The sequence below is a fragment of the Trametes versicolor genome (genome assembly GCF_000271585.1).
Source record: "Trametes versicolor FP-101664 SS1 unplaced genomic scaffold TRAVEscaffold_9, whole genome shotgun sequence".
Taxonomy (NCBI): Eukaryota; Fungi; Basidiomycota; class Agaricomycetes; order Polyporales; family Polyporaceae; genus Trametes; species Trametes versicolor.
Window position 1 is genome coordinate 1248650 of NW_007360329.1, and position 20706 is coordinate 1269355.

The 20706-nt window shown below is 55.9% G+C and overlaps 5 protein-coding genes across 5 annotated transcripts; 2 read left to right on the top strand and 3 right to left on the bottom strand.

Annotated features, from left to right (window-relative positions):
• Positions 1 to 1983: 1983 nt before the first annotated feature.
• Positions 1984 to 5837, top strand: TRAVEDRAFT_60006 (antiviral helicase; the record flags this gene model as incomplete). The annotated part of the gene is made up of 11 exons (XM_008043273.1): positions 1984 to 2176; positions 2207 to 2325; positions 2379 to 2633; positions 2699 to 2812; positions 2864 to 3308; positions 3359 to 4060; positions 4121 to 4362; positions 4418 to 4789; positions 4846 to 5211; positions 5273 to 5473; positions 5534 to 5837. 11 exons carry the CDS (start codon positions 1984 to 1986, stop codon positions 5714 to 5716), a joined length of 3192 nt encoding a protein of 1063 aa, XP_008041464.1. The 3' UTR covers positions 5717 to 5837.
• Positions 5838 to 5883: 46 nt separating this feature from the next.
• Positions 5884 to 8677, bottom strand: TRAVEDRAFT_50320 (uncharacterized protein; the record flags this gene model as incomplete). The annotated part of the gene is made up of 18 exons (XM_008042934.1): positions 5884 to 5915; positions 5971 to 6027; positions 6081 to 6114; positions 6256 to 6473; positions 6536 to 6615; positions 6668 to 6678; positions 6736 to 6813; positions 6877 to 7020; positions 7075 to 7140; positions 7193 to 7402; positions 7470 to 7502; positions 7555 to 7638; positions 7692 to 7962; positions 8013 to 8038; positions 8102 to 8164; positions 8219 to 8328; positions 8387 to 8409; positions 8463 to 8677. 18 exons carry the CDS (start codon positions 8675 to 8677, stop codon positions 5884 to 5886), a joined length of 1755 nt encoding a protein of 584 aa, XP_008041125.1.
• Positions 8678 to 9526: 849 nt separating this feature from the next.
• Positions 9527 to 12056, bottom strand: TRAVEDRAFT_73594 (uncharacterized protein; the record flags this gene model as incomplete). The annotated part of the gene is made up of 18 exons (XM_008043274.1): positions 9527 to 9558; positions 9613 to 9669; positions 9719 to 9752; positions 9813 to 9975; positions 10027 to 10037; positions 10091 to 10168; positions 10226 to 10369; positions 10420 to 10485; positions 10542 to 10699; positions 10757 to 10769; positions 10827 to 10859; positions 10909 to 10992; positions 11054 to 11324; positions 11384 to 11409; positions 11477 to 11539; positions 11590 to 11699; positions 11767 to 11789; positions 11851 to 12056. 18 exons carry the CDS (start codon positions 12054 to 12056, stop codon positions 9527 to 9529), a joined length of 1572 nt encoding a protein of 523 aa, XP_008041465.1.
• A 2092-nt stretch (positions 12057 to 14148) lies between these two features.
• Positions 14149 to 15450, bottom strand: TRAVEDRAFT_30527 (small monomeric GTPase). The gene is made up of 5 exons (XM_008042780.1): positions 15149 to 15450; positions 14985 to 15091; positions 14709 to 14917; positions 14497 to 14580; positions 14149 to 14422 (listed from the first exon to the last, which is right to left on the bottom strand). Exons 1-5 carry the CDS (start codon positions 15232 to 15234, stop codon positions 14249 to 14251), a joined length of 660 nt encoding a protein of 219 aa, XP_008040971.1. The 5' UTR covers positions 15235 to 15450; the 3' UTR covers positions 14149 to 14248.
• Positions 15451 to 17559: 2109 nt separating this feature from the next.
• On the top strand, positions 17560 to 20702 carry TRAVEDRAFT_73596 (cellobiose dehydrogenase; the record flags this gene model as incomplete). Its single annotated transcript, XM_008043275.1, has 15 exons — positions 17560 to 17608; positions 17666 to 17924; positions 17983 to 18092; positions 18146 to 18262; positions 18315 to 18457; positions 18508 to 18672; positions 18738 to 18810; positions 18862 to 18916; positions 18970 to 19600; positions 19656 to 19783; positions 19841 to 19889; positions 19944 to 20178; positions 20230 to 20300; positions 20367 to 20471; positions 20535 to 20702. The coding sequence occupies 15 exons, from the start codon at positions 17560 to 17562 to the stop codon at positions 20649 to 20651; spliced, it is 2307 nt and encodes a 768-aa protein (XP_008041466.1). The 3' UTR covers positions 20652 to 20702.
• Positions 20703 to 20706: the final 4 nt, after the last annotated feature.

A 20706-nucleotide genomic window follows, 5' to 3' on the forward strand; every position in this document is an offset into this window, starting at 1 on the left:
GTCGTCATCCACCAAGTCCGCCTCACACCGCCGGCAACTTTACATTGCTCAACGCACGCCGTTGAGAAAATCAGACTTCTCCTTGCGAGATAACAGGAGCGGGCAGAGCTCTGTCTGAGGGCGGTCGTGGACTGACATCACGTCGATGACGATGAAACCCTGCGTAATATTACGCTGTGGGATTCGGCTCATGAAAAAACTCACCTTCGGACGACATGATCGTGCTGATGCACGGTGCCTTGCCTGTCGACGCTCTATCGAGTGTCTCACCAAGCCCGCCATCGTCGGGGATGTATCTAGCTGTCCGCCAAAACTATTGGCCTGGTCAGCTCCGTTGCCTAGGGGCGCACGTTTACCACATCTGGGCCCTGCGACGGCGTGTTAAATCACATGTCTGCGCCTTTTATGACAGACCAAGAGGATGCTGACCCTCTTTGAAGCGATGTGACACTGACACGTACGCCCAGAGGGGACCGAATGTCGGGGCCGCCGCCGACGCGCTAGCTGAACCCGGCTGACCTCCTCCATTGCCGCTTGCGCACTCGGAGGTGCACCGTCCGGCGGAAAAGGGCCTGGCAGCGTCTGCACCGCACTAGGTCCGGTGGGCGATGCTCGCAAAGCATGCTTGCGGGCGCTCCGGCCGCGAGGATGTGGCTGAGCATGTCACCGGTCCTCCTGCCTGGCAGGTCGCCCCGAACCACCGACGTCGACCTGAAAAAAAAAACTACCGAGCAAAAGACACCGCTGGCAGATGTTTCCGAATTACATACCCTTGACGTCGTGCTCGAGACCCTCAATTTCTGAGCGGCTCTGACTCTGTCCGACCGCGTGGTGTGGAGAGCGGTCAAGCGGTTATGAATAGCCAAGGACCGATTCCACCGAGGGTGGGTGAGCTTCTGATCAGCTCGAGCGCATATAATGGCTTGATTTGGAGGAGCGCCGTTTTTTTCGCTGACCGTTGATGCGTCTGCGATAAAACGCGGGAGTTTGGAAGTGCTCCCTCTCGTGCCTGTGTAAAATTAGGAGCACAAGCACGCACTCTTCGGTTATGTTCGATAGGGGCCTTGCCGAAAGTGTGTATGAGACGGCGCCATCGTCTATAGTCAAGTCTCTGGTGGCACATGGTAGAAACGCTCCTAAATGACATCCGTGAACTTCGTGCGGGCATTAAAAAGTTTAGAGAATGTGTACGTACTGATATAGCACACTGCAGTAGTTCGTCCCCACCTTCGGGCCAGCAATGATTGAAGAAGGTAAGTTTAGCGAGCTAGTCTCGGCGTGAAGTAAGAACATAGCATCTGCCTCAGGAGTTGTATAGCATGTTACCGACCCCGAGCGCACACGGGCAAGAGGTCTCCTAACGTTTGGAGTGAGCACTCCGGGTCTAAACCGTTGCTTCACCACACCTCCGGAAATTATAATGTCATGTCAGGGACTGTGAGCTTCCGAGTGCCAACTGGGCTACCCTAGATAGGCGAGCCCTTGCGAAGGCCTTCGTATACACTATTAGTACCTGCATGGCCGTCAATTATGAGCCTGTAGTTTAGCACTCACCAATGCACCGCCCGGTCCTATGGGAGTCTGGACAAAAATCACAGTCGATGAGTGTAGCACATTGACGTTACATACAGTTCCCCGAGTATATTCAGCAAGATAGCCTGATACAATTGGACATTTATGGGAAAGAGACCAGGAAGGATGTCGCAGGACGTCGACGTCCTCCGAGGAGTGAGTCGCGCACGCGATGGATGCACACACACGAGCGCTTATACGACCGGAAATCACCGAGAGTTCTCCTTCCTCCAAAAAGCAACGCGCAGAGCCTTGACCCGACCTCTCCTCACGCCTCCTTAGTCTTCATCGTTCTCTCCCTGGTCTTTGGCTGTGTTAACTGGTGATACAGCTCACTGAAGGGAACATCTGGTCGAAACTGCTACCTCCGTACCTTGACATACGACCGCTTCACTTGCTTGCAGCGCTAGCATGGACTCCAGCGACCTTTTCTCGTTCCTGGACGACAGTGCGCAACAGAAACAGCCATCACAAGACGCTAATGGCGACGTTCATATGGAAACCGAGTCCCAGGCGAAGAGCACGGCGAGGAAACGCAAGGCTATCACCCCTCCGCAACGGAAGGAAAGCGACCCCATAGCAGAAGGTTCCAGCAACGCCGCAGGTCCCTCGGAACCAAAGAAACCGCGTCTAGCCTCCCCAAAATCGGTTGTTGTCGACGAAGTCGAGATTGAGGCCAAACGGGAGGTTGCGGCTAGTGCTGGATTGACAGGTGCCGTCGATGCAGGATCCCGTCTGGAGCTTCGGCATCAGGTGAAGTACATTGATTGTCCACTCCAACGCGCTTGCTAAATCTCAAAACGCAGGTACGACACCAAGTTGCCGTTCCCCCAGGGTACCCCTACGTACCTATCGCCAACCATGTGCCCCCAGAAAAACCGGCCCGCGAATACAAGTTCGTTCTCGACCCGTTCCAGCAAGTGTCGGTGTACGCTATCCAGCGAAATGAGAGCGTGCTCGTCTCCGCACATACGAGTGCAGGAAAGACGGTAGTAGCAGAGTATGCCATTGCGCAGTGCCTGCTACAGAAGCAGCGAGTAATCTACACAAGTCCGATCAAGGCCAGTAAATAGACCTCCGTCCGGAAGCGCAATAAATCATGTTTTTCTCCTTTTCGAACATACAGGCTCTGAGCAATCAGAAGTACCGTGAGATGCTTGCCGAGTTCGGGGACGTGGGCTTGATGACCGGAGACGTCACAATCAACCCGAGCGCAACATGTCTGGTCATGACGACTGAGGTGCGTCCCCGCGTTGCATGGGCTTGTGGCGGACTAACGTAGCATTCACAGATTTTGCGGTCAATGCTTTACCGCGGTTCCGAGATCATGCGCGAAGTCGCGTGGGTCATCTTCGATGAGGTCCACTACATGCGCGACAAGGAACGAGGTGTCGTTTGGGAAGAGACCATAATCCTGCTACCACACAGCGTGCGCTATGTCTTCCTGTCCGCCACCATCCCCAACGCGATGCAGTTTGCAGAGTGGATATGCAAGTCCCATGAACAACCCTGCCACATCGTCTACACCGACTTCCGGCCCACGCCACTACAACATTATCTCTTCCCAGCTGGGGGTGAAGGTATCTACCTCGTTGTCAACGAGAAGGGCGAGTTCCGGGAAGACAACTTCACGAAGGCGATGGGCATGCTGCAAGATACGATGGGCGACGACCCCGCGGATCCGAAAGCAGGCAAGGGAAGGAAGGGCAAGACAAAGAAGGGCACCGAGAAGAAGGGTGAAGTCTCTCGACCTCATACTATTCTTGCGTGTGCTCATACGAAACAGGCTCGTCGGACATCCAGAAAATCATCAAGATGATCATGCTGAAGAACTACAACCCCGTTATCGTTTTCGCGTTCAGCAAACGCGAGTGCGAAGCGCTCGCGCTTACGCTGTCTAAGCTAGAGTTCAACTCAACGGATGAACAGGACCTCGTCGCGAACATCTTCAACAACGCGATTGAGAACCTTGCCCCGGACGACCGGCAGCTACCCCAAATCGCGAACCTCCTCCCGCTCCTCAAGCGCGGCATCGGCATCCATCACGGCGGGTTGCTCCCGATTCTCAAGGAGGTCATCGAGATCCTTTTCCAGGAGGGGCTCATCAAGGTCCTGTTCGCGACCGAGACTTTCTCGATCGGGCTGAACATGCCCGCGAAGACGGTTGTGTTCACCGCGGCGCGCAAATTCGACGGCCGCGACTTCCGCAACCTCTCGTCCGGCGAGTACATCCAGATGTCCGGCCGTGCGGGCCGTCGCGGGCTCGACGACCGCGGTGTCGTGATCATGATGTGCGACGAGAAGCTAGAGCCTGTGGCGGCGAAGGAGATGATCAAGGGCGAGGCGGACCGGCTCGACTCCGCGTTCCATCTCGGGTACAACATGGTGCTCAACTTGATGAAGGTCGAGGGCATCAGTCCGGAGTTCATGCTCGAGCGGTGTTTCTACCAGTTCCAGAGCAACGCCGAGGTTCCCGTCATCGAGGGCGGTGAGTGTCCCACAATGCCATATTCATCAACTTTTCGCTGACCGCATTCGCCTTATGTAGAGCTCCGGAAGGAGGAGGAGCTGAAAGACGCGATTGTTGTACCGGACGAGGAGCTTGTCGCGAGCTATTACGACTTCCGGCAGCAGCTCGACCAGATGGCTGCGGACTTCAGAGAGGTCATCACGCACCCTAACTACAGCTTGCCCTTCCTCCAGCCCGGACGTCTCGTCAAGGTCAAGCATCAAAAGCTCGACTTTGGCTGGGGCGTCATCGTCAACTACCAAAAGCGGTTACCGCCCAAGGTATGACCATTCACTTCGCACAACGCTTAATATGGCACTTACCCGATGTTCGCAGAACCGCCCCGGGCCGAAACCTGAGGACGTGCCCGCCCATGAACAATACATCGTCGATGTGCTGCTCTACTGTACAAAAGGCTCGACACTGCCCAAGGACCGTAACGTTACCACACCCACCCCTGGCGGCATCCAGCCATGTTTGGCAGGACGTGGTGGCGAGCCGCTCGTCGTTCCCGTCACGCTCTCCACGATTGACTCCATCAGTCGGTTGCGTATATTCATGCCGAAGGATCTCCGACCGCTCCAGCAGCGAGAGACTACATGGAAGGCCGTCTTAGAGGTGCAGAGCAGGTTCCCCACGGGTATCCCACTCCTGGACCCTATTGCCGACATGAAAATCACCGATGCGAAGTTCAAGGAACTTGTCCAGGTGAACATGGCGTCTCGCATTGAATCACGAACGGTTATGACTGACGCTTCGCCCAGAAAATCGATACTATGGAGAAGAAGATGTTCTCGAGCACGCTTCACAGCGACCCGCGCCTACCAGAGCTCTACACACTGTACGCACGGAAACAGGAACACCAGGCGCGCATCCGCGAGCTGCGGAAACGCGTGCAAGCGACGGAAGATGTGCTGCAGATGGAGGAGCTCAAGTGCCGCAAGCGCGTCCTCCGCCGCCTAGGGTTCACGAACGCGTCGGACATCGTCGACATGAAAGGTCGCGTGGCTTGCGAGATCAGCACGGGCGACGAGCTACTGCTCACGGAGCTCATCTTCAACGGTGTCTTCAACACGCTCACTCCGGAGCAGTGCGCGGGTCTGCTCAGCTGTTTCGTCTTCACAGAGAAGGTACGTATACATTTGCTTCCCTATATGAACACGAGACGTGCGCTAACTTGGATCATCTCAGAGCGAGCAGGTGACAAAGCTCAAGGAGGAACTCGCGGCACCGCTGCGTGTCATGCAGGAAATCGCGCGACGCATCGCAAAGGTCTCGAAGGAGTCCAAGCTACCTGTCAACGAGGACGAGTACGTGCAGTCCTTCAAGGTCGAGCTTATGGACGCTGTCGTCCAGTGGTGCCGAGGGGCATCGTTCTCGGATATCTGCAAGGTGCGTCGCACTGCTGCTGTTCGGCGCTCACCCAGAAGTACTAACTCCCGCCGCTTGTAGCTCACCGACCAGTTCGAAGGCAGCCTCATCCGTGTGTTCCGGCGCCTGCAGGAGCTCATCCGCCAGATGGCGCAGGCCGCAAAGGTCATCGGCAACAACGAGCTGCAGGAGAAGTTCGAGAAGGCGTCGGAAATGCTGGAGCGGCCAAACTCGGTCATCTTCTGCTCGTCACTGTACCTGTAGATCTATCGCGACGTATGCATAGTGGCAAGACATGGTTTCATGCATTTGGATTCGTGTATGTCCTTGGGGTACTTGATTTGCTACATATATACAATCGTGTGTGTGTAAATCTAACTTAAGCGTCCGCATGAGATAGTATGCTGGCGCGATAAGGTGGTCGGAAACAACTAGCAGTTGCCGTTGTCGGTCCAAACCCCAGCTACAGTAGAATCGATCGTCAGGGAAAGTGACGGCACGGGCTAGACTGTGCTTACCTGGGCCACCGGGGGTGTCGTTATAGGACCACCACTTCGCAGTCCATAGATGGCCGTCTACGAGAAAGTGGTTAGAGAATGTCTGATGCGTGGCGTCGAAGTAGACCTACTGTACGTGGCCTTGTTGCCACCGGTGTACGTCGTCTGCAGAATACGTCAGCGGCCTGCTATTAGGGCGATGACTGAAGGATGACACTCACGCTTGAGCCCCAGGCGGATACACCAACGCAAGCCCCCGAGCTAGAACCACCGGTAGGGGTGGTGACCGCGCTGGAGGAGGTGGACGAGCGGGAAGTGGTAGACGAGCTGCGAGTAGATGTCGATGAGCGACGGGTGGTCGACGACGAGCGGCGAGAGGAAGTGGAAGTGGTAGACCTCTGGGTAGTCGAAGAGCGGCTGGTGCTGGTAGGTGTGGTCGAGGTACGGGTAGAACTCGTCGAGGAGCGAGAGGACGATGTTGTTGAGCTCCGTGACGTAGACGAGCTCCGGGACGTGGATGAGCTCTGAGACGTGGATGAGCGCGTGGAAGTGGTGGACGACCGTGTGGACGAGGTAGAAGAGCGACTCGAAGAAGAGGACGAGGATGATCCTCCCGTCGACTGGCCCATGTTGCTACGAAGGTTGTCCCATTTGCTGTTGGGGAAGCTGAACAGAAGGTCAATACTAGGATGCATTGAGGTCAGCAGGATAAACGTACTAGATGTGGTTCTGGTACGGGATGGATCAGCGAGGGCGAAGGTGACATGGCTTAGAGTTCAAATATACCTGCGTCTGGTCAAGACTGCCGTACACATTGGCAGTCGTAGCGACGAGCGAGTCAGAGCCTGTCTTGTCCGTCGACAGCTAACGATGCAACACGATTGTTAGGTCCTCAGTCATACAGGGGGTCATCATGGAGACACGTACCTCCCAGAACATAGAGCCAGCAAGCCCCTTGTCGCGGACGTACTGAGCTTTGATGGAGGCGATGTTCGGGGTATCGTACGTCACAAGCTCCCGCTTAGACGAGTCGTACGAATAGCTAGTGACGTCCGTCAAGTTCTCATAGACCTACGGGGCCTTTAGAGACGATCGGGAGCTAGGGGACGGACACCCGCCACGTACCTGAGCACCGGCAAGTGGAAGCGCTTTATACGAGTATACGCCGGCCTCGATTGTACCAGGACCGATCTGCCGTATGATGAGTACAGGCACGAGCTCATTGCAGCGCAAGCCCACTCACCCCGCTGTATGAGGAACCGATGCCGTTGGTGTTCTCAAATGCGCGACCATAGAGAGGAATACCCATGTTAATCTTTCCGGCGGTCGCGCCATTAGCGATGTACCACTTCACTGCCTTGTCGGTCGAGACGTTCGTACGCGCGCCGTAGTAGAGGTTGGCTGAAGGAGCTAAGTCAGCTGTAATCCGACCTTCGTGGTCCCGTTTACGTGCCTTGATTATCGGCCTGATGGTGGGGTCAGCGACTGGCGTACGATCCAACGAGTGCAGCAGCACTTACCCAACTCAACCAAGATCCAGCGTAGTCATAAGCCTACGGACGGGGTTCAGTTGCGTGGCGCGTGAACGGTGATTTTAAAGCTCACCATTAGGTTCCAGTACGTGAGTGCAGCGTTCATCGTAGAAACGTGCAAGTGCTCGTAGTTGTCTGAGCCCGCGGGGACGGCGGCCTATGATGGGGTCGTCAGGAAGCCGGACAGATGCCTCATCAACAGGTACTTACCGTCAGCTCATATGGGGTACTATCACCCTTCTGCAATTGCAAGTTGTCGAACGCGACCCGCAACGAGGTAAGCAGGCTTGCAAAACCAGCAGCCAGAGCGTCGGATGAGGGGTATTCGAAGTCAATGTCGATACCGTCGAAACCATAGTTCTCGATCAGGCTGACAGCGCTGGTGACGAAGGCCGCGCGCTTGGTAGCGTCAGTGACGAAGTTGAAGTGACCTGCTTGAGAGTAGGTCCAGCCGCCGACGGACAACAGGACCTTCAAGTTTCTAGGGATTTGTCAGCGCTGAGTAATGAATGGACGTAAAGGTAAACACACCTGTTCTTAAGCTTGAGAAGGTAGAGCTATCGAGAATGGATCAACGCCACGCCCCCAGACAGCAATCGAGCATAGGACAATGCGCATACCTGCTTGAGACAGCCGTAGAGGTTATTGCCGACGTCATTCCACGAGTCGCCAGCGTAGTGTTTCTAAGAGGCCTGTTGAAAACGCGTCCTGCAGGTATCATATCACGCATCACGTACCTGTTCATCCGCCCAAGAGTCGGTCAGGAAGATGGAACCCGTGTCGGCAGAGACGTCGGCGAACGAATACAGGATGTGGGTCAGGTCACTGGGATCGATGTCCGTAGGCTCTACGAAGTATCACGTCTGTCAGTGGGTCGGCCTGCACAGTTTCTGGTGAAAACTTACGGAAATTGGCACCGTATATGCCCCTAAAACCGAAATAAGAACGAAGATACGCAGATCAAGTTGCGAAACGACATACCAGTTGGTGAAGTACGCAGCTTGCACCTTCGAGCCCGACGTGGCGCGCTTGTGAACGACGTGAAGATTGACCTTGCGCTGAGTGTCGACGCTATGCGGGTGGTTCTTGAATGTGGGCGGGCGGCGCATGACCTCGGTAGCATTGACAAGAGTTAGGGCGGTCAAGGTCACGGCTGTAAGCAGAATGCCGCGGCGCAGAAAAGCCGAAAGTACCATGTTGGGCGAGAGAAGGGACGTCGCTCGGACTGGGCAGGTCAGTGAACGCTCTCTCATCTGGCGGCTTTTGTAGGTCCACGGGGCGGCGACTTGGCTGACGTTACGCAGCATACTCGAGTGCGGGTAATTCAGAGGCAGGAAAAGGACATCCGGCAGACCACCAAAATGCTGATGCACATGGAGTGCAGCGATGCTTCCGCGCGCACAAGAGCTCCGGGGCGCAGCGACTTGCTGCATTCTCTTGCATTCTACGAGTGTTGCATAAACACCACCACTGCAACTAGTTACCCGTATAACGCAGCACTCCACGAGGATTGAAGAGCACTCCAAGCCACTGGGACGATGTACTGCGTGGTCATCCAAACCTCCTGTGGACTACAATTGAGGGTGCGCTGGCGCGTATTCAAATGTTCAGGCTATACTGGACCCTGGTGTCAGAAGCGCAAAGTTATTATGAGTACAACACCATGGGAACTGTCATCCGACCATTTACCTATGATATTCTGGTGACTTTTGTCCCAGGCACGCTCAGGCACACTGAGGATCAAAGTTGGCGAGCATGCAGTGACATGAGTGGCGGAAGCGGATACAAGTTCAGAGACGCCCAAGCTCAACCTGAGGAAGCCGGCGCTTGGCGTCGGCTCCGGCCAAGGGAGTACCGCATGAAGACTAGATCTACTGATCATGTCACTCCCAAGCGCGTTCATTCTAAAGGGATGCCGAACGTCTGGAGTACTTGATTTCGATGATTGCCAATATTTACACACAGTTGCATGTTTCCTCAGCCACAGTATGCGGACTAGCCGCGTACTTCCCAATGTAGATCGTAATGTCGTGAATGTGCGTCATCTAGCATGCGCCGTTGTCCGTCCACACACCAGCTGCAAGCCGAGAGTGAGCCAGATAGAGAGGGGTGACATATTGGGGGTACTCACCCGCGCCGCCAGGGGTGTCACCCTCAGTCCACCACTTAGCGGTCCAGAGATGGCCCTCTGTCAAGACGTCAGAAATTGGTATTTTCCAGAGACGGGAAGCGCTTACGGTAGGAAGCCTGCTGGCCACCGGTAAAGATCGCCTGGTTGCAAAGTTAGACTCACAAACTCCTAAGGTTGCAGTCGCAGAGATAGTGGCTTACCCCAGAGCTCCAGGCCGGGACGGAAGCGCATTGGCCAGAGCCGCCGGTGGGCGCCGAGGCGGCGCTAGTGGTGGTTGGAGAGCCCGCAGGGGCGGTCGAGCTCGGGGCACTGGGGGAAGAGCCCATGTTGTTGCGGATGTTGTCCCACTCGCTGTTGGGGAAGCTACGAGGCATGTTAGTACGGCGATATAATCCCTTTCGCAACAGGACTCACTTGATGTGGTTCTATGCGGAGACAGGTTAGCATGTCCTTGATTTTACGGCTGAGATTAGCTTACCTGGGTCTGATCAAGGCTACCGTAAACGCCAGCCGTCGTGCCTACGAGGGAGTCCGAGCCAACCTTGTCGGTGGAGAGCTGCAGGATGCAATGTAATCAGCAACATGGGCTTGGTGCTAGTGGCGTGATACTCACATCCCAGAACATCGATCCAGCGAGGCCGTTAGTCTGGACATACTGCGCTTTGATCGTCGCAATATGAGGAGTGTCGTAGGAAACAAGCTCGCCCTTGGACGAGTCGAAGGAGTAGCTCGTCACGTCCGTCAGGTTTTCGAAGACCTATCGCGGAATCAGCATGTTAGCTACCGAGTGCATGAGATGGATCCTACCTGAGCACCAGCCAGAGGGAGAGCCGTGTAGGAGTAGATGCCAGCCTCAGTAGTCCCAGGGCCGATCTGTGACAAGTAAATTAGCTGTGTGCAATATAATCGCATGCACACTTCATACTCACGCCGGTGTAAGCAGCACCGATGCCTGTCGTCTTCTCGAAGGCACGGCCGTACAGGGGAATGCCCATGTTGATCTTGTTCGCAGAGGCGCCGTTTGCGATGTACCATTTGACGGCCTTGTCGGTAGAGACGTTCGTGCGCACACCGCCGTACAAGTTGGCTAGCGATGAAATGTAGTGAGTTTTTCAATACGTTATCACGGTGCCCTTGTCTTTACCTTGGTTGTCAGCCTGAGAAGAGGGTCAGTCTATTCGTTTTTTCAAGGAGAAAGTATACTTGATACTCACAAAGGTCAACCAAGAGCCAGCGTAGTCGTAGGCCTAAACCTTAATCAGCCAGTATACAGCCTGGTTTACATTTCATACTCACCATAAGGTTCCAGTAGCTCAGTGCAGCGTTCATCGCCGGGACCCTGAGGAAGGCATAGTTGTCGGAACCGGCAGGAACGGCAGCCTGCAATTCGATCCCTAATCAGAATGCACTGGCGGAAGTGCGGGAGCATTCGAGCACTGACCGTCAGCTGATAAGGAACGCTATCGCCCTTCTGCTTCTGCAGGTTATCGAACGCGGTGCGCAGCGACGTGAGCAGGGATGCGAAGCCAGACGCGAGCGGGTCCGAGGTCGGATACTCGAAATCGATGTCGATACCGTCGAAGCCGTAGTTCTCGATCATGCTGACGGCGCTGGTGACGAACGTCGCGCGCTTGGTCGCGTCCGTCACGAAGTTGAAGTGTCCGGACTGCGAGTACGTCCACCCGCCGATAGAGAGGAGGACCTTCAGGTTCCTGCGGTCATGATGGTGATGAGAACTTGTTCGTAGAGGCCATTGGAAGGCGATACGAACCTATTCTTGAGCTTCAACAGATACATCTATGGGACGCATGTGATGTGAGGTGAGTCCACCGGACCGCAGTAAACATAGCATGATCCATCGCACCTGCTTGAGGCATCCGTAGAGGTTGTTGCCAGTTTCGTCCCACGAGTCTCCGGGGAAATGTTTCTGCGACGAACCATCAGTCCCGTCATGCAAACTATGGCAGTACCACCGACCTGCTCATCCGCATACGAATCCGTCAGGGAGATGCTCCCCGTATCCGGGGAAACGTCGGCGAACGCATATACGATGTGCGTCAAGGTAGAAGGAATGATGTCGGTCGGCTCTACAGCGTAGGTGTTGTCAGCGGGATGGGAGGAAGACGATATGTCCGGCCGTGGCCGAACACTCACGGAAGTTGGCGCCGTAGATACCCCTACCAGACGCCAGACATCAGAATGCGGACAAAGTACGATCTCAGCCACAAAGCAACCCACCAGTTGGTGAAGTACGCAGCCTGCACCTTGGACCCCGCGCGCTTGTGGATGACCTGCGGTTTCACCTCGCTCGTCGCGAATTTGCGCGGCGCGTCCTTGAACGCGTCCGGGCGCTGCATGGCCTGGGTCGCATTGACGACGACTAGGGCAGACAACGCCACCACGGCGAGGAAGAAAGCACGCTTGAGAGTAGCTGGCAGAGCCATGGCACGAGTATGGCGAGTGATGGGTGGAAGTCGCTCTGTCTGCTCGTTCGGTGCACCGGAGGCTTTTGTATATCGCTGCACAAGGGCTTCTCGGATCCCGTTCCGCAGGCTTGTCACGAAGCCGAGGCATGCAGCGTGAATGACCACACCCAAGGCCGCCCAAACGAGGCGCGACGCGCGGCATCTGAGTCTACAGATATGTTCCATGCGGTCGAGGCGGCCTTCGAGATGTCATGGGCTTCGCCGGACGCCTCATCAGGCAAGCCCCCGTATGCAAGCGCTGCGGCGGAACGGCGTCCCACTGGGCAGATGTTTGAATGGTCGGCTGCAGAGGGAAACAACATGAGCTTCATCAGTTTATCGGACAATCTGGCGGGCTCACAGCGATATCGAATTTCCCGCATACGGGGTACGCTTCGGGTAGACCACCTGAAGAGCTCAGCCTCCGCGGTGCACAATGCACCACCATAGGTTGCCCAGGTTACTGGACGATGGCTGTGAAAATGAACGAGTGTCTAACTTTGTCTGCTCCTCAAGGCGAGACCGAGTGGGCCGGGTAAACGATAGCAGGCGAGCATGTTTCCCAAGAAAGAACTGCTATCAGGAAAACAGCGAAAGAAGCAGCGGGCCTGTGCGCTATGATAGGGTTTCTTTCGAGGTCAGCGCGTTCCTCGAGGTCGGTCTAGAGGTCATAAGCTTACCGGAATGATCAACTGATATGCACACCACGCGGTGTGCAGCTGCAGAGCATCACGGACGGCGGCGGGACTGGCAAAAGCACTGAGCACCCCAGGAGAAGCCCCGTGCGTGCCTCGCCATATTCCCGACGGGATTTGCGACATGCCACGGCCTACACGCGTGGTGGCGGCAGGCGAAGGTAAGGTTGACGGACAGCCCGCGCTCGTGTGCGGCAGCGAGTGGCATGGGCATGCTGCTGGGAGTCTTGTTTGAGTCTACCGCATGAGGAGTAGTCACCGGGCTTATCACACATGATAAGAAAGACGCAAGGAGAAGCAGGAGGCGCGTCTGCAGCATTGTACTTTGTCCGAGGTGATGGCGGAGCTGTTACGGCAAACTTCGGGACAAGCGTCGACCGTCCGCCTTCATTCCCGGACTCCGTCGAATGCTGTCGGCGGAACCATGCTGCTCCCCACATAGGCGCGGCGCTGTACATCTGCCATTCGTGAGAGACCGAGGGTCGTCAGTGGTCGAGGCATGCGGAGGCAAGCAGAAAAAGACATCGAGGTCGCGGTAGGTCGTGGTACACTTCCAAGTTGCTGACAGCACCGCCGCCGCCACCAGATCGTCGCCGCTGTTCCACAAGTGCATATAGCCCAGTACATCGGCAGCACCTCCTCCGGGCCTTCCCAGGTTGCTCTCGTACGAAGCTGCGGAGCAGTCTGGGCCCGTTCAGCACGAGACACGTCGCCGCTGCATAAAACTTGGCGCAACACACTTTTCGCGAGCGCGCATGCTTGCGGCACCACGATCGTGAGGGCCGCGGAAGTACATCATACAATTCCTGCGATTAGTGGAATATGTCTTATTTATGTAGCAATGAAGGCTTATTTGGAGGTGAAAATTTGAGGTGAGCATGCGAAGCGATAGAGTGACGGCGGATGTGATTATATACTCAGGGGCGATGCAGACGAGCGAGAAGCAGTAAGCGGTGACATAGGAAATGCAGCAAACGGACAGAACGACAACAGTGTACGAGCGTGGTGGGGTGGTACTAAGACGCGAGACGATGGCGACCGGGGTAGGGGAGGGTAATGGGGGGGAATCGAGTAGAACTGGGGAGGGGGGAGTGGCGAAGGGGTAACGAGGAGTCGAGGCTCGGAGGCGGGGAGGACAACGTGGGATGGGGGAAGTATCGGCGGAATATAGTAGGTTCCGAGGAGACAGATCGATATAGTCCGTTGCCTGACATTGTTGGACCCTTCTTGTCCATGTGCTTCACGCGGCATAGGGTGGAACAGTGTGGTCTCCTTCAAAGAGCGCTGTTCTGGGGTGATGTTGTCACCATTGTGGCAGGCTGGTTGCGGGCACGAGTCAGACACATGCTGCATAGATCTATTCATACCCTACTGACGTAGGAGTGTACGATGGACACCGCACGCACCTGATTCTTTTGCGCTTCCCGCTCGAACCCAGTCCACGCCCTGAACTCTGGACACCGTCTCCTTCCAACACTATACGTCGACGTACATTAGTACCGGCTCGCCCACGCCGTCGATTTCTGGGATGACGCATTTCAGGTCGAACGCCTTCGCCAGCACGATCTTGAAAATCTTCTGCACATTTATCGATGCCGACGTCGAGCAGAAGATCAGTGAGGCGTGCATCGCCTTTGCGAAGCGTTTCGCCTAGTTCAGGGGGGTCAACCGATAGCACAACTGGCACCGACAGCACTACTGGCACCGAGAACCTCAACACGAACCTGCTTAGTGATCTCTTCTTGCTCGTCTCTCGGAAATGTTGAGAAGGTGTCGAACTTGGTACCGATCAGGAAGGGTATCGCAGTCTACGCAACATAAACCAATATTAGCTCAAGTCGTACGCTCCGTGTGGGCAGAGTCATGGTTGTGGGGCGGGGTGCACGACTTCTCGTTTCAAAGGCGGAGATGTCTCGGGACCAGAAAGAGGACAGACCTTATTGAAACCCCTCGCTTGCCGATACCACTCCTTCACCGAGTTCAACGTCGACTTGCGCGATAGATCAAACATGAAGAGGATCGCAACGGCATCATTGCACACTAGTGGCAACATGTTCACGAACTCTCGCTGCCCGCCAAGATCCCAGAGCGAGAAAGTGATGGATGTTCGTCGCACAGTGATGGTCTTCTCCATAAAGTTGACGCCTAACGGCGATAGCGGAGGCGTGAGCGTTGGAGAGACATGCTGCAATGTCTCGGAACGGGGACGAACCTAACGTCTGGATGTAGTCCTCATCAAAGTGCCCCTCGACGTATTTCACCATGAGACTCGTCTTCCCTATTTGCGAGTCCCCAAGCATGCCGACCTTGATCACGACACTGTGGAAGGCAGCTGTCTAACGCGATCCGCCAGTGTGTGCACCTGAACGCGCGTACCTGTTCTGTTCATTGCTATCAAGGTTTGGCCTGCTTGGGCCTGCATTTGAGGATGTTGGGGAGGAGGCCGAGGCGGTCGCCGACATGTGCCAGAAGCGGAGGGGGGGGGAAGAGAAAGAAAAGAAAGAGGAAACCGAGTGCTCCGAGTACTTGTGCGAGGATAAGCAACGGAGGTGGATGTTCAGAACTTGGAAGTAGAAAACGAAAGGAAGGACGCGTTCTGAGTCACTCTAGGTGCTTGAGGACGTGCGGAGGCCCACCCCAAGCAAAGACGGGAGACCTGTTCGGAAGTGGACGCCAGCCAAGCAGAACAGCGCAGTGCAAGTGCAGGCAGGATGGAAACCGACTAGACGCCAACCCCGGCCTCAGACGCTCGCTTTCAATCATCGGAACACCGTCCACAAGCGAGTTCCTCATCTCGTCGAACAATGGGCCACTTTCCTCGCGTAAATAAGCGTGTAGGAACACGATCTCATGGCATCTTGCTCAGATTCTTGACAAGTCGAACTCATCGACTCTACTGTCTCAAACCGACGCCTTGCCCCGCGTAGAGTTCAGGATGCGAGCGATACACGGAGTCGTGGTAACCAGTGGAGGTCGGTTCCATCCCGCAGCCACTTATGTTTAGTGAAGTCGTTGCACTTAGCTACAGCCACCATGTCATTACTTCAGGTACAGATGAATCCAGGGAGCCAATAATCAACGAAGTTGGGGCGCTTATCGCGAGTGTCCTCGGAGGTTGTTGTCTTCTGTTGACGTCTATTAGGATCCAAAGCTCTTGCCAAACAACCGCCTCCTTCCATCACCTGGCGACCGTCATAACTTTTGGGTTCTCGACTCTCTCGACGTAATCCCGACTACCCCCTGGCATGTCGACTCCGATCTCGATTGTCTAAACCTGCAGCGAGGGCTACTGCGCCACACACTCAGTCCAGCCTTCTCCTAGCCTTTCAAGCTGTATCGTATCGTCCCAGGGCGGCCTTGTTAGGCAGTCGCGCGTAGTGTCGGCCCAGTGGAAGGCGAAGCCATGGGACATCCGACAGACAAACTTGAGCTATATGCGGCTTCTGTTAATTTCAGGACCAAGCGAGAGCTTCTAGCTACCGGAGCATGTGGCGACGTTGACTTTGAAGCTCACCATGCAGCTGATCTACTTGACTCTCTATAAGGCGGTAGCGCCTTTCAGTCCATATTGTTAGGCGCATTAGGCATTACGATGGGACGACGAAGCCTTGGGTACATTTTACAGACAACCTCAGGTCATACACCTGCTCCAACAAGTGCCTGTGAGTCCATCGCTTGAGGATATTCGTATTTGCATCAAACGTCGCGCTTACAGCTAGCATAGCAGAACAGGTGCAGCATGTTCGAATCCTCATGCTGAGGAATTGATTCCCAGAATTTTAAGGAACATAATCGTGCATTGCAAAAGGTATGATCACACGTTTGATCAAATCCGAGGGTTTTATGATCGGACATTCGACAGCACAGGTGGGATGTCTCCCTCAGCTCGTCGCCAGCGCCATGCACCAAGTGGCCGCACTTGCTGCTATAACCATCCTTTCCGCCTTTTCCTTGCGCGATGTACTCTGACTGCCAAACATAGCTCCCACATCCCTTCTACTTATAGCTTCTGCTGCCGCTGCGCCATATCAACAAGTTGAACCACCTTCGGAGAAACCACACAATGTCGGGGAGGTACGCGTCTTCGCCGTCAACCAACAGTATGCTTTGCTACGTAAGGGAAGGGAGAACGTGCACACGCTATCAGGCGTATTAGCACCGCGACTGCGGGGGTGGGGTGCGGGGCCGCTGCCCCGCAGGGTCCTCTCATGTGCCCAGACGAGGTACATACTTCGACCGCTTCTCTACAGCTTCGACCCGTCGGAATGACGCGTCTCAGAGCTCCGATAGCCCAAGACTGCTCCGGGCAGATGATCGGCGCATCCTCGGTCACCTAACAGCGCGCGTTCCATTGGTCATCCCTCGAGTCCAGTGATGATGGGAGTTATACATCGGTTACGACAGTTCTTTGCAGACCAGCCATATCGTCTTCGCAGATGTCCAGGTCCACTTGCAGATCCTCGGGGTATTGGCAACGTTCATGCCCTCCATGTTCACCTGGTTCACGGTCACGGGCAATACCGCCCATCCGAATTCTCGCCGTCGCGTGCGCTGGCGTCCGCCCGTCATTGCCTGCCCCTTGTTACCAGTACCAACGACAGCATACAGGCGACCGACGTCCGCGAATAGCACGCACGAGTACACGCCATACGGGCGCGAATCTCCTATCCGCGCCTTGAATGTTCGGCTATTTCTCGCAATACCGGAATGCTGGGCATCCCGGGGAGGCGTATAAAGAGCGGTTTAAACCTTGTTGCACGGTGAGCGCAACACTACGACCGCCCGCTATGAAGTTCAAGAGCCTGTTGTTGTCTCTGCTGCCATTGGTCGGCTCCGGTACGATGCATTTTTTCGTGTAACCAGCTAGAGTGCTGAACGATGCGTATTGAACAGTGTACTCTCAAGTCGCCGCACCCTACGTAGACTCCGGCAATGGCTTCGTCTTCGACGGCGTCACCGACCCGGTGCACAGCGTCACCTATGGAATCGTCCTCCCTCAAGCATCCACCAGCACAGAGTTCATCGGCGAATTCGTTGCGCCCAACGAGGCACAATGGATTGGATTAGCTCTCGGAGGAGCCATGATCGGGAACCTTCTTCTCGTCGCATGGCCGGATGGGAACAAAATTGTGTCTTCGCCTCGCTACGCGACGTGAGTGACATTTCAGCATTGGCTACGATGTATAAAACTGAATGCGGGGATCACGAAGCGGATACACATTGCCGGCAGCGTACGCGGGACCGACCATTACCCAGCTGCCGTCGAGTTCAGTCAACTCGACTCACTGGAAGTTTGTGTTCCGCTGCCAGAACTGCACAGGTACGTGTCCTTCCACTTCGTTAGGGTCACGCCGTTGATTACTCCCTCCACAGCCTGGAACGGCGGAAGCATCGACCCCTCCGGCACCGGCGTCTTCGCCTGGGCCTTCTCGAACGTCGCGGTAGACGATCCCTCCGACCCCAACAGCAGCTTCGCTGAACACACTGACTGTAAGTGGCCACACGCACCTGCGGCCACCAGCATACTAATAAGATACTCTAGTCGGCTTCTTCGGCATCAACTTCCCCGACGCTCAGAGCTCCAACTACCAGAACTACCTCGCAGGCAACGCGGGGACTCCCCCTCCCACGTCCGTTCCTAGCGGCCCCTCCAGCACTACCACCACCACCGGTCCCACCGCTACTGTGAGGATCTTCTTTAAGCGCTGCCTGACCCGTAGCTGACGATTTTGTAGGCTACGCCGTTTGACTACATCGTCGTCGGCGCTGGCCCTGGTGGGCTCGTCACTGCCGATCGCTTGTCTGAGGCCGGCAAGAAAGTCCTACTTCTCGAGCGTGGCGGACCCTCGACTGCGGAGACCGGTGGCACGTATGACGCCACATGGGCCAAGTCTGCTAACGTGAGTACATAATCCGCGCATATATCCATCATTTTCGCGAGGGTTCTGACTGACATTTCATGTAGCTCACAAAATTCGACGTCCCGGGATTGTTCGAGACGTTGTTCACCGACACTAACCCTTTCTGGTGGTGCAAGGGTGAGTCTGTCGCGAGCCAACCACAGAACATCAGCTGAAGAAGCCTTCCAGATACCAACTTCTTTGCGGGGTGCCTGCTTGGTGGCGGTACCTCGGTCAACGGAGCGTAAGTCCGGTTCCTTTGTGCAGCCGCCGGTGGTTCTAACACTGTTTCTACAGTCTCTACTGGTACCCCAACAGCCGCGACTTCTCCACCGCGAGCGGGTGGCCGAGCAGTTGGGGCAACCACCAGCCGTTCACTGACAAGCTGAAGCAGCGCCTACCGAGCACGGACCACCCCTCCGCCGATGGACAACGTTACCTCGAGCAGTCCGCCACCGTCGTCCAGCAGCTGCTTTCGGGCCAGGGCTACTCGCAAATCACGATCAACGACAACCCCGACTCGAAGGACCACGTATTCGGATTCAGCGCATTTGACTTCCTCAACGGCCAGCGCGCGGGCCCCGTCGCGACGTACTTCGAGACCGCGCTCGCGCGCAAGAACTTCGTGTACAAGGACAACGTACTCGTCACGCAGGTCATCCGCAACGGGTCGACGATCCTCGGTGTCCGTACGAACGACAACACGCTCGGACCGGATGGTATCGTGCCCCTGAACCCGAACGGCCGTGTCATCCTCTCCGGTGGTTCCTTCGGCACTCCCCGTATCCTCTTCCAGAGCGGTATCGGGCCGACGGACATGCTCCAGACCGTGCAGAGCAACGCCCAGGCCGCGGCGAACCTTCCCCCGCAGAGCGAGTGGATTAACCTGCCCGTCGGACAGTCGGTGTCTGACAACCCGTCGATCAACGTAAGTGTCTATGTATGCGGTCGTATGTATCATGGAAGGCTGATGTAATATATAGCTGGTCTTCACCCACCCGAGCATCGACGCCTACGACAACTGGGCTGACGTGTGGTCCAACCCCAGGCCCGCGGATGCCCAGCAGTACTTGCAGAGCCGCTCCGGTGTGTTGGCCGGTGCATCCCCTAAGTACGTCCTATATCATTGACCATGAGGTCTTATAACGACTGACATGTGCTACTACAGGCTGAACTTCTGGAGAGCATACGGTGGCAGCGATGGCATCACCCGCTACGTGCGTCGAGCATTCTCATCACCTCAGAAGTGCGATGTCTGATACGAACTACAGGCGCAAGGAACTGTTCGCCCTGGTGCAGCGTCCGTCAACACATCCGTTGCGTACAACGCGAGCGAGATCTTCACAATCACTCTCTACCTGTCCAACGGTATTCAGTCCCGCGGCCGCATTGGCGTCGATGCTGCCTTGAACGCGAAGGCCCTCGTCAACCCATGGCTCACCAACTCCGTCGACAAGACGGTCCTGCTGCAAGCCCTACATGACGTGACGTCCACCATGAAGAACGGTAGGTTCCCGGTACGAGTGAGGTTGGACACGGCTCATGTGTCGTTTTCAGTGCCTGGCTTGACGATGATCACCCCCGACAACACGATGACGCTCGAGCAATACGTTGCCGCCTACGATCCGGTGCGTGGCTTCTACTGCGGTACCACCGCAGCCTGAAACAGATGCTGATACAAACGCTGGCCACAGGCGACAATGTGCTCCAATCACTGGGTGGGCGCCGCGAAGATGGGCACGAGCTCGTCCACCGCAGTTGTCGACGAAAACGCGAAGGTGTTCAACACGGACAACCTGGTGAGCGCTGTGGCGCCTCATTTCCGACGCGCGCGGGCACTGACGGAAGTGACGTTTGTGCAGTTCATCGTTGATGCGTCCATCATCCCGTCGCTGCCGATAGGGAACCCGCAGGGAGTGCTGATGTCGGCGGCGGAGCAGGCGGTTTCGCGCATTCTGGCGCTTGCTGGGGGTCCTTGAGGCGGCGCAAAAGCATTTTGGATGTCGGGCTGCGTGGGTGGCCCCGTCGTGTGCT